Source organism: Cetorhinus maximus, chromosome 6, assembly GCF_964194155.1.
Source record: "Cetorhinus maximus chromosome 6, sCetMax3.hap1.1, whole genome shotgun sequence".
NCBI lineage: Eukaryota > Metazoa > Chordata > Chondrichthyes > Lamniformes > Cetorhinidae > Cetorhinus > Cetorhinus maximus.
In genome coordinates, this window is record NC_135884.1 from 30432075 (window position 1) to 30445298 (window position 13224).

The 13224-nt window shown below is 41.3% G+C and overlaps 1 protein-coding gene across 3 annotated transcripts in view; it reads right to left on the reverse strand.

Moving 5' to 3' along the window:
* Positions 1–13224, reverse strand: part of chdh (choline dehydrogenase) — a 49571-nt gene that overhangs the window by 17331 nt on the left and 19016 nt on the right. For all 3 annotated transcript variants that reach the window (XM_078543503.1, XM_078543504.1, XM_078543505.1), the window contains exons 3-6: positions 12194–12345; positions 7189–7318; positions 6923–7057; positions 1199–1341 (exon numbers count right to left, since the gene is read on the reverse strand). In XM_078543503.1, the coding sequence (XP_078399629.1) occupies positions 1199–1341; positions 6923–7057; positions 7189–7318; positions 12194–12345 (560 nt within the window). The remainder of the gene's footprint in view (positions 1–1198; positions 1342–6922; positions 7058–7188; positions 7319–12193; positions 12346–13224) is intronic.

Genomic DNA, 13224 nt, shown 5'->3' on the forward strand with positions numbered 1-13224 from the left:
AAATGGAGTATAATGTGGGCAAATGTGAAATCATTCATTTTGGTAGGAAGGATAAAAAAGCTTTTTATCTAAATGGTGAGAGATTGAGGAGCTTTGAGGTTCAGAGGGATCTGGGTGTCCTGGTGCATGAATCATTAAAGGTTCGTATGCAGATACAGCAGATAACTAGGAAAGCTAATAGAATGTTATAATTTATTGTGTGGGGAATTGATTACAAAAGTAGGGAGGTTATGCTTCAGTTCTTCAGGGCACTGGTGAGACCACATCTGGAGTATTGTATACAAAACTGGTTTCCTTATTTAAATAAAGATGTAAATGGATTAGAAGCAGTTCAGAGAAGGTTTATTGGGCTAATACCAGGAATGGGCAGGTTGTCTTATGAGGAAAGTCTGAACAGGCTAGGCTTGTATCCATGGAAATTAGAAGAGCAAGAGGTGACTTAATTGAAACCTTTAAGATCCTGAGGGGTCTTAACAGGGTGGGTGTGGAGAGGGTGTTTCTTCTTGTGGGAGAATCTAGAACTCGCGGTCACTGTTTTAAAAATAAGGGGTCGCTCATTTAAAACAGAGATGAGGAGAAATTTTTTCTCTGAAGGTTGTGAGTCTTTGGAACTCTCCTCCTCAAAAGGCGGTGGATCAGAGTCTTTATATATTTTTAAGGCAGAGCTAGATAGATTCTTGATTCACAAGAGGGTGAAAGGTTATCAGGGTAGGTAGGAATGTGGAGTTGAGGTTACATTCAGATAATCCATAATCTTACTGAATGGCGGAGCAGGCTTCAAGGGCTGAATGGCCTACTCCTGCTCCTAATTCGTACGAATATCTATTTATACTACAGTCAGATGCCATAATTTGCTGCGACAGAAAACTTCAAGTAGTTCATGGTGGTCTGTTGAACACAAATTAAATTATAGCCTTTTATTTTTAATCACTTACTGTAACTGTTAAAGGCTCAATACAATTTGGCTAATAATCATTTCAAACACTTTACAAATTGCAGAGTTAATAACAGAAGTCATCGTAATGCTGGCACTGCTAAATTTCATATGATTCATAAAGTACAATTTAATAACATCAATGTCAAGTGAATTGAAAATAGGCCACATTTTCTGAAAAATTTTCAGACTATATTTGCATGTTCTTACTTCAGCTTACAGCCTTTAGTTAGTTAAGAAAACTCCTACAGGTAAAGACCTCACCTGATAAGCCTCTATGTTAGGTGAGACTCTCCCATGATCAATCACCTGTGATGGCAAAAAATGGAACTGAATATCAGGGTGAGTTGCATCAGGATGACTTCTGATAAAACCACCAGTTTCCAAGTGAGCAGTAGCTGCCTCGCCTGAAGAAAAGAAGACATTCTGTATTAAAAATGACTTAATTTAGTAATAAAAACAGGCTGTTATGTCATTACAGGAATTGTTCAAAAAGCTTATCTATTCACAACGTTACATAATTATTATTTTCATAGTTTGGTGTGGTTGCTATGTTTATATGGTTTCATTAAAGCAAATTGTTCTTTTCATCCATTCCTTCAGTTTCATATCTATTATAAAACAAGGACATCACAAGACTCTTACGTTCCTATCTGATTACACAGTATTTTCTTATACGCTGAAATAAGATCATTTATGCTGCAAGATATATATGCATTAATGATAATTGGTCTAGCTTGACTCATAGAGGTCCAGAAAGATCCTACAGTTCTCCAGTCATAGCATTCATTAGATTCTTAAATTATTTGAACATTTTCAGCTTTCTTATCCCAACTGAACATTAAGCCCATATGTCATTTTTTTTTTATTCAGGAGAACCAGGTGACATTCATCCTGGCCCAGATCTTCCGGCTTCTGTGGGAATTGCCCGGTAAGTTTGAACTTCCAATGGGCAATTCCCTGCTCTCCGGGACTCTCCGAAAACAGTCTCCAACACTGAGTAGGATGCTTACTGTCTCCTACCTGGATACAGTAAGTCCTCAGTTTAAGTTGCACCGCTTGTCATTTCACTTTAAAGCCGTTTATGCTTCAGGACCTGTTGTTCCAAGTTGCGTCACTATTTTTGGTTTTATGTCATCTGCACTCTGCCCCCAACTCACGCGCTGCACTCTGGGCCAGCCACCGTCAAGTTCTGATGTTCAGGGCTGCCTCCGCCAAGGTCACCACAGGTTTAGGCTGCAGGGGACAGCGAGGCCTGGGATCTGGAAGTAGGAGCGTAGGATAGAGACAGGAAACTGCCGGACCCCAATTGGATGTTGAAATGCTAGTAATCCAGATAGGAGGTGGGAGCGGGGCCCCGGGCTCCAACCATGGATCCCTCAGCTTCATTTGCAATTGCGGGTGCCCCCTCCCACCACCCCCCCCGGCTCCATCTATGGCTCCCTCCCAACCCCCAGCTGAATCAGCAGCCCAGGACAAGGGCTCAGTCCCTGAAGACTGTCAGGAGGGGTTCTGGGCTCTGCAGAGTGAGAGAGAAAAAGACAGAGTGGGAAAGGAGAGAGACAGGCAGACAGTGGGAAAAGAGAGAGAGAGACAGTGTGGGAAAGGGGGAGGGGAGAGAAAGAGACACTGACTGTGGGAAAGGAGGGAGAGACAGACAGACAGAGTGGGAAAGGCGGAGCGAGAGAGTAGGAAAGGGGAGAGAGAAAGTGGGAAAGGGGAGAGAGGAGGGAGAGAGACTGGAGGAAAGAGGGAGAGACAGTGACTGTGGGAAAGGGGGAGAGGGACAAACAGACAGAGTGGGAAAGGGGGAAGAGAGAGAGAGAGACACAGGGAAAGGAGAGAGAGAGAGACAGGGAAAGGAGAGAGAGAGAGACAGGGAAAGGAAAGTGAGAGAGACAGGGAAAGGAGAGAGAGACAGGGAAAGGAGAGAGAGAGACAGGGAAAGGAGAGAGAGAGACAGGGAAAGGAGAGAGAGAGACAGGGAAAGGAGAGAGAGAGACAGGGAAAGGAGAGAGAGAGACAGGGAAAGGAGAGAGAGAGAGACAGGGAAAGGAGAGAGAGAGACAGGGAAAGGAGAGAGAGGGACAGGGAAAGGAGAGAGAGGGACAGGGAAAGGAGAGAGAGAGAGATAGGGAAAGAAGAAAGAGAGACAGGGAAAGGAGAGAGAGAGATAGGGAAAGAAGAAAGAGAGAGAGACAGGGAAAGAAGAAAGAGAGAGACAGGGAAAGAGAGAGAGAGAGAGACAGGGAAAGAAGAGAGAGACAGGGAAAGGAGAGAGAGAGAAAGACAGGGAAAGTGGGAGAGGAGAGAGACAGACAGAGTGGGAAAGTAGACAAAGACAGAGTGGAAAGGTGAGAAAGAGAGAGACAGAGTGGGAAAGGAAAGCGAGCAAAAAGTTGAGCTGCGTTCAGGAGTGCTATGGGTGAGACACAGAAACTGCACTACTCAGGGCTTGTTTGGGTGATTTAGTGTTATCTAATTGTAATGTATATATAATGTATACTTAGTGATTTATTTTCTTTTGCAAGTTATTCCAGCTAGGAATGCACGCTGCTAGACATGTACAGTACAGTATTTCAACTTGTACATTGGCTTTTCCGGGCAAGAAGTGTCCAAAGGAACCTAAACTCCGGCTTTAACATTGATTCCTATGGGAGCCTCCTTTGGCATTGCACCTCGGACATATTGAGGTAGCTGCATTGTTGCCTGTAAACCCTGGCAGAAGGATAGAGGCATCTTCTGCGGCCCCTTACGCCTTGGATTTCCTGTTGGCCCTGCGCCCCTTGTGCCTGCGTCTCTCCTCCCACAGGTCGCTCTCCTGGAAGCTACCATAGGGACACCTAGCCTCCTCCCACTTCTGGTCCTCTCTTCCCCCTCAGAGGAGGTGCCTCCAGCAGAGACCACAGTTCCCATTACCAGGGAAGGCATTCTGATACTTGGTAGGGCCCACGCGGTGTGAATCCTCTGGGGGCTCGGAAAACAACATTGATCTCTGAACTGAAGCCTCAAAATTCTCTGAATGCAGCTCTGAAGCGAGATGATGCTGTCCTGTTCACAGAAGCAGCCAGCAGCAGGTGATATCATAAACTCCTCACTAATCGCATTGACATGGCCACAGACCCCTCTTATCCCGCCCGTGGATGAGGTTTTGCTAATTGTGGCCTGCCCGCCTGCCCGTGCAACTGCCTAAAAATCGCACAGGCTACGTAAAGATGGAGATAATTGGTGTCTCCAGGGCCTTAACTGGTCACTTAATTAATGGCAGGTGTGCCTACATCTCCATCGCGCGCCCGCCTAGCGAAATATCGCGAGAGTGCACGTGGACGTCGGCACACTCGGCTGACGTCAATGCGCTTTATTTAACACTCGAGCGGGTCAGGCGCACACCTGCCCACCGAGCTAAAAATTCTGCCCAGGGTTTCCAATCCTGGTCGGAAGATTTGGGCCCCTAAGTTTGTCTTGCAACTGTGGGAAAGAAATTGGATTTCATTGCATCTGGTTCACCTGAGAAGCCTCCAGATGAATACACGCCCAAAGGTGTATTGGTTTGAGCAACTTAAAGGTATCCTGACATCACCTAAAACAGGGATAATGTTTCTGTAATATAAAGGGCTTTACGCCTCTCTTTACATTCTTAAGGGGACTATTGGGAGGCTGCCACAGACGCAGGTAAATTTCAAATTTAAAACTATCCAAAACTTCACATAACGTGAAATCAGGAGTACAGTGATTGGTCTGTGCGTCCAATTTGCTCCAGTTTAGTGCCGTGAATCATTTTTGACCCCATATCTTTTGTACTACTCACATGGTTTACTCTGAAGTAATTTTCTGAATCTATGTTTTCTATGCAGCTATTTTATATTTCAAAAGATCACCTCTCAGTAAGCTCCTTGAAGTGTCTTACTACATTAAAGGTGCCATATAAGTGTAAGTTGCTGTTTACCATGTTTATCAGCACTTTACGTTTGTATGCATTAAATTTCAAATGTCATTGTCTCATCTATTTACTAATTTCTCCAACTCATTTTGTAGTTCCTCAGCACGCTAGTCGGGATTAAGTGCTCCTCCTAGTTTGGTAACGCCTTCAAATTTGACTATTTTGAGCTGAGTTTATGAATTCAACCATTAATTCTAAACCAGAAACAATGCATTCCAAACATCAGCCCCTGGCGTAGCCCACTCAGCAACTCCTCCAACAACATAACTCCACCAAAAAATATCTGCTGCTTTCCTTTTTCCATGTTAGGTGATCAATGCAGTTAAGTCACCAACTCCAGAATTGTGTAGTATCCAAACTAAGGACTGTACCAAGATCTGTGTACAGGAACCACCAATGGATCACTGAGGGAAAAGGCTCCTGTTTAAAATCCCCACATTACAGTAAGCATCACTTTTTTTATAAAAACAAAAAACTACTGCGGATGCTGGAAATCCAAAACAAAAACAGAATTATCTGGAAAAACTCAGCAGGTCTGGCAGCATCGGCGGAGAAGAGAGTTGACGTTTCGAGTCCACATGACCCTTCAACAGAACTGAGTATAGTTAGGAGAGGGGTGAAATATAAGCTGGTTTAAGGTGGGGGGGCGGGGGGAGAGAAGTTGAGGGTGGGGTGGTTGTAGGGACAAGCAAGCAGTGATAGGAGCAGATAATCAAAAGATGTCACAGACAAAAGGATCAAAGAGGTGTTGAAGGTGGTGATATTGTCTAAGAAAATGTGCTAATTAAGAATGGATGGCAGGACACTCAAGGTACAGCTCTAGTGGGGGTGGGGTGGAAATCACTTTTTTTTTAATTGGCAATTTGATCCAGCAGTACACATTGAAATGCCACCCAATTATATTGCTGCACTTTATCTGAAAGATAAGAGATAAAAGGAAATGAGAAGCCTAGATTTCTTGATTAAAACAAAGAAAATGTTCTATAAGCTCATCAGAAAGATATGCAAGTCAGTATCTGAAAAGGAAACTCTGACTGTAATCTTAAGTGTCATCACCAAGTGAAAAATGAGTAATAGAAAATTGGGAGCCAGATTCTGAATTGAATGTTAATTTCCACAACAGTAAATAAAGTTATTTCGGCAATGTCAAGAATGTACATTGATTTTAGTTGCATGTCTTAGCACTAAAATCTTTGTGCACCAGATTTTGCTGAGCTATAGCTGACCTCATGTCTTCTGCCAACACTACCAAAAAAAGCAGAGACTAGCTTCCCTTGTCAACTATCTCGCCTGCCTCCCCAAGCTATACAACAACTTCCTACCATCACTGAAAAAAGAATTAAACAGTGCATCACGCTCACCAGGCATAAACCTGGCTGAATGCTATCTGTAACACTATTCCAAGGCACCACAATGTGAAAAAACATTTGTCTGATGGTCTCAAATGTATTGGCAAAAATAAAGTACAATGAACAAAACAACCTTGCAACATAAGATATGGTGTGAATGCCGATGATACATATTCCTGCTGACATCACATGCAAAATTTGTACTATAATGCCCTCTCTCTGACGTTTTTTCTCTCTTAAAGGAGGTGAATAATGATAGGTAAAGTCAGTAAAACTGCCATTTCTTAATCAAACTTTTCAAGATATTAAGAGGGACTGATAGGGTGGATAGAGAGAAACTATTACCGCTGGTTGGGGAGTCTAGGATTAAGGGGCATAGCCTAAAAATTAGAGCCAGCTCTTTTAGAAGCACAACTCAGAAACGTTTCTTGACACAAAGGGTGGTAGAAGTTTGAAACTCTCTTCACAAACCATAACTGATGTTAGATCAATTGTAAATTTTCAATCTGAGATTGACAGATTTTTATTAATCAAAGATATTAAGGGATATGGGCATATGGAGTTAGGTTGCAGGTTATCCATGATCTCAAAGAATGACGAAACAGATTCCAGGGTTAAATTGCCTACTCCTGATCCTATGATCCTAAATTACTGATGTTTATGTCAAGGTCTAAGTACTGGAAGGTAACAACATTTTACCTGTGAATTTCCAAAGCCATTCTAGGCCAACTTTGATCATCTTGATGGATCTTTGGGATTGATATAGAGTAATAGGTTCAGTGCATTCTTGTTGTACGTACAATTCTAGATGATCTTGCAGATTCTGGCCCACACCTAGAAGCAAAACAGTTTCTTTAGTGAATAATTTTAACAACCTAACTACAACAACCATCACCAGAGCATAACTTATACCAAATTAATTAATTTAATATCTTTATGTTTTTTCTGAGTACTTCAATTATTACCAGGACGGTGGCAAACAACAGGAATTCCCAGTGCTTTAAGGTCATCTGCATTACCAACGCCAGATAACATAAGAAGCTGAGGTGAGTTAATTGAACCGCCACTTATGATCACTTCCTTGTTGGCATAGACCTAAGAAGATAAAACATAACTAATTAATTAATCAGAATACTGGGTCCACATCATCGATACTTTAGTTAAGCCCCTTCATTCAATATCTTCAAAATTCAAGCACATCATCAAAAGAAAATATTGATCATTAGAAGTGGTGGGACCTGCTCGCCGACGTGTAAAATGACGCAGGATGATGTCAGGCGGAACCCCCGATGTCATCCCACCCCATTTAAATTTTCAGGAAGGCGGGGGCGCAGCAAAATCAGCTGCGGGCCCGCTGACCTGTCAATGGCCAATTAAGGCCATGGACAGGATCATTTAAACAATTAAAGGACCTGCCCGTCCAACCTTAAGGTTGGCGGGCAGGCCAGGAGCCCCGGCGGCAAATAGAAAAAACATGAAACCTCATCCACCAGCGGGACAAGGTTTCATGCCGGGTTCTAAAAAGTTTAACAAAGTTATCATGTAAATTATGAACATGTCCCATCTCATGTGATATTGTCACATGATGGGGACATGTTAGGGAATTTTGTTTTTTTCTATTTTTAATCTTTTTCAAAGTGGAAGCGATCTCCCTGAGGTTGCACTTTGCCTCAGGGAGACGTGTGCTCTTTCGTGCGCATGCATGAAAGAGCACACTCTCGCTTTTGGGGAATTCCCCCCGTCCACAATCTCCCCCGCCCACACAGGAAGCACATAGCGCTTCCCGCCAGACGTCACACTGGGTGGGCCTTAATTGGCCCGCCCACGTAAAATGGCGGTGCGGCCCGCTTCTCCGGCGGGGATCAGCTCCCCGCCCACCAGACATTGGGTCGGGCCTGCCCGTCCAACAGGCAGAAATTTCTGCCCATTGAGTTCAAAGTTATTGAGATTTAGGCTGCGATGATCAAATGTTGCACGTGGAGGAGGAGGAAAGAGGAGAGAATCTCTTCTGCTGAAGGCAGAAAGTATATACTGGAGAATGGAGAATGGGTGAATACATTGGAATATCTTTAGAACGGAGGAGTTATTTCAGGGGGTAAATGTGTGGGGTAGCGCACAGTAGGAAAGACTTTCCATTGTCTATGAAAGATGCTGGCTTGCTGGCTGAATGTCCACATCTCGTTCAATACTTTATGTTCAAGATTCAAATACAATTAGTTAAGATACACAGGGAAGACCAGGTAATATTTTGTGATAAAGAATACATTAATTAGAATTTATTTTGTGAATATTAAAACATTACAGTTTTAATGTGTATAATTTTATCTCCAATTCCATTTGTTTAATATCTTCAATATTTTCTCTTTCATAAGTGCTGCCTTTTAGAGATCAAGTTAAGATGATAGAAAATGTAGCATCCATCTTAACAGAGGTGATAGGAGAGTTGTATATTAGGTGGAATAACAGAGCCCAAGTAGTGATAACTGTCAGCAAAGAGATCTTTAAAATTTGACCTTAATTCCTGCCAAGATCAGGAATTTTGTTCTAAAAAGATCCAAGTTGAAATCACTTGTGGCATATTATAAGTATTCCTGAAGCATCGTTGGGTTTTAATAATGGTTCAGAGATCCAGCAGAGGACAAAGAAATTCCCCCTATCCACCATTTTAATACGCACTCCCTGCACCATCATGGGAACACCATCATCTCCAAGTTGCACATTATTCTGACTTGGATATTTATCAGTGTTTATTCATTGCTGCTGGGTCAAAATCCTGGAATTCCCTACTTACCAGCATTGTGGGAGTACCTTTGCAGGATCAAATATCAGACCAACATGGCAAACAGTCTGATTCAACCTCAGACAGTGAGTCCGAGGCCCCGAGGACAGGGAATGGAGTTTGAGGTGGGCACTAAAGATAATGGCTTCCATCTTTGCAATATTTAGTTGGAGGAAATTTCTGTTCGTCCAGTACCGGCGCAAACAGTGCGACAATTTAAATACAGTGTAGGGGTCAAGAGGCGAGGTGGTGAGGTAGAGCTGGTTGTCTTCAGTTTACAAGTGGAAACTGACAATGTGTTTGGATGATAACGCAAAGGTACAGTACAATTTTGAGAAATAGGAGGGACACAAAGATAGGTCCTTGGAGGATACCAGAGGTTATGGTGTAAGAGCAGGAGGATTTGAAGGATAGGTGCAGAAACCTAAGAGAAAACTGTTACCAATTATTAGCTAAAATGACAACTAGTTCCATTCTAACCACTTGTGGTGTAAAGAAGTTCCTTCTGAATTCCCCAAGGAAGTCTTAACAGTACACTTAGAAAATCTTAGCGTGATCAGACGAAATCATCATGGTTTTAAGAAACGAAAATAGTGTTTAACAAATTTATTACAGCTTTTTGAGGATGTAATTAGTAGGGTGGTTAAATGAGAATCAGTAGATGTAGTATACCTAGGTGCCACACAAAAGATTAATACGTGAAATAAGGATTCACGGAGTTCATTAGCATGAATGGAGGATTGGTTAATGGACAAAATGCAAAGGGTAGGCGTAAATAGGGCATTTTCAAGTTGGCAGGCTGTGCCTCGTGGAGTGCCACATGGGTCAGGGCTGTGGCCTCAGCTATTTACAACCTATATTAACGACTTAGACGAAGAGACAAGAGTAATGTATCTAAGTTTGCTGACAATACAAAGCTGAGTGGAATTATAAGCTGTGAGGATGACACACAGGCAGTAATGAAATATAGAGTGGTTAAGTGAGTGGCAACAAGATGGCAGATGGAGTATAACGTAGGGAAGCGTGAGGTTATTCACTTTGGTCGTAAGAATAGAAAAACAGAATATTTTTTAAAAAGGTCTGAAATTTGTAAATGTTGATGCCCAGAGAAACTTGAGTATGTTCACACAAGGAACACAGAAAGTTAGCATGCAGGTACAGCAAGCAATTAGAAAGGTAAATGGCATGTTGTCCTTTATTGCAAAAGGGTTGGAGTACAAGAATAAAGAAGCTTTGCTACAATTGTACAGGCTTTGCTGAGGCCACACCTGGAATACTGTGTGCAGTTTTGGTCTCCATATTTAGGAAAGGATATACTTGCATTGGAGGCAGTACAGTGAAGGCTCACTAGATTGATTGTTGGGGTGAGAGGGTTGTAGGGTTGCCCTATGATTAGAGGCTGAGTAAATTAGGCCTATATTCTCTGGAGTTTAGAAGAATGAGCGGTGATCTCATTGAAACATACAAGATTCTGAAGGGGTTTACAGGGTAGACACTGAGAGGTTGTTTCTGCTGACTGGGGAATCTAGAACATGGGGGCACAGTCTTAGGATAAAAGGGCGATCACTTAGGATGCAGATGAGGAGAAATTTCTTTGAAGAGTTATGAATCTTTGGAATGTTCTACCCCAAAGGGTTGTGGATGCTCCATCATTGAATATATTCAAGACTGGGATAGGCAGATTTTTGGTCTCAGGGGATCAAGGGATATGGGGAGCGGACGAGAAGTGGAGGTGAAGTCCGAGATCAGCCAAGATTGTACTGAATGTTGGAGCAGGTTCAATGAGCCATATGGTCTACGCCTGCTCCAACCATTCGTGTTCTTGCTTTTTTAGTTGTATGCCAGGCTAGTCACCAACATCAACAGATAAATGGGAATGTTTAAAATCATGTAAAACAAGGAAGTGTCTTCTAGATGTAATTCCAAGAAAATGCATCAACACTATTATATATATCTGAACAAACAAGGCATTTTCACAGGCATATCAGTAATTCGCATTTAGTTCAGAAAACAACGGATTACATGGTCATTTCAAAACAATGACTCTTTATTCCTGAGCTGGAAAAAACTTAGAGATGAAACAAATGAAGCACTACAATAATGCTACTATGTAATATCACAGGTACTAAGATCTGTGATAGCATGACATCTTTTTCCAGAATTACACAGCCAGACATACATGTAACGATGGATAAGTAATGAACAAATCTCTGGAACAATTTTAATCTTATCTTCAAATATTTGATATCTTAGTACATTTTAAAATAAGGTATAACAAGGGGAGACCAGAATTATGATCATTGGCAAAAGAACCAGGGGAAGATGTGGAATTGTCTTTTTTTAAACAGTGAGCTTTTATGATCCGGAATGCACTCCCTGAAAGGGTGGCAGAAGCAAATTTAGTAGTAACTTAACAGTGAGAATTGGACCTATACTTGAAAAGAAATAAATTCAGAGCTGTGGGTGTGCGGAACTAATTGGATAGCTCTATCAAAGAGTGAGCTTAGGCACGATGGGATGAAGGATCGCCTCTTGTGCTGAAAGGTACTGTGATTCTATACTAATTTATTTCACACACAAAAAAAAGTCAATTTTTAAAGAGAATATTTTGCATTGTGTGCAAACTCGCCTGTTCCACTCCTCACTTTAACTGCCCTGGCAATATACATTATTGTTTTGATCTAATATATAGACACAGTCTTTATATTATTCCTTTTTTAATTGAGAAAAGCTAATGAAATTTGTCCTTTAGCTTTTCTTCAAATGATCTTGGGGAAAAAGCTGATTAAAAACTGCTAGAAGTTGAAGAAAAAAGAATCCTCACTATCACTACTTGAAGGCTACCAATGTACCTGAGGAAATTAGGTATGCTGCACATGCTCAGACTGTACAATCTAAATTCAGCTTATAGCATGACAGTTATGGACAAATACACCAACTCTATGTCCAGGTATTTGGAAGAGTTTGGGGTTTTCAATTAAAACTCTGATGAAAGTACATGGGCACAAAGAAGAAAATTCAATGGGTAAATTTATAATGTCATTTTGAGTCAATTTTTGTCTGACAATTCCTGGAACATTAACATATAGCACTTAATTTGGATACATCCTCAAGCCTGAATACTTCTACATATGCAAAACAATGATTAGAACAAAATACAGCAACATCAAATAAATGCAATACTCCAGTACCTTTATTGGTAATCCACTTTGAACATATTCAACTCCAACAGCTTTGGTGCCGTCAAACAAAATTCTAGTTACAAATGTTTTCTCTTCTGCTGTTAGGTTGCTGCGTACCAAAGCAGGGCGCAAATAGGCACTAGCTGCACTCCATCTTTGTCCTGAAATACAGAACATTTTGATTGCAAGTAATGGAACAGCTATTTATGCTTTCATGATTTTTTAGTAATTTGTAATAACAGGACAAGATATGAAATAATATGCAACACAAATTTTGCTAACCAAGCTTACTTGCCATGAATTGAACGCCTTAAGTGAAATATGTCCCTATAGTTGGCACTGCTTAGGGTCTTTAAAACAGACTTTTTCACACAAATTATACCTTACTAATTATTTTAGAATCACATGTGGCATACAATTTTATATATTTCTACTTACACTGACATTGCGCTCACATGGTGAGTATGGCATACTTTGGTTTACATTTGTGTCTGACACCAAGAGTATCAAAGTTATGGCCTAGGGCTACATGCAATCCCCAAAGTCCTGGCAACTCAGTTTTATTTGCGCTTTTTATGTTGTTGATTTGCGCTACTTAAACTTCAAAAGTATAAAGAGGTTTAAATAAGGTATTCTGAGCACAGCTGAGTGATTTGGTGGATAGATCCCAAATCAGAAAATCAAGTTAGGTCAGCATCAGCAATTTGAGATACATGCAGACAAATGGGAACGTGGATTTAAACGTTCTAGGCTGGATTTTCATCTCCCAATGTAGGTACAAATCAGATTACCAAATGCTGAACTTTGTTTTTTTTTGCTGGAAAAACAATTTTCCTTTGCCTTCCTGACCCCATACTATTTTCATGTGACCTTCTCGCTGGCTGGAAAGGCGTTGAGTGCAAAAAGCACATGCATCACTTCCGAGGTTGAAGACCACAGTAAAATTGCATTTCCTCCCGTATATAATTTTCTTGTGCTGGTTAGGGTTTTGGAAGCCCTAAAAAAAAAATCTCCTCAGTGAGTTTGTGATCAGTGGGAAA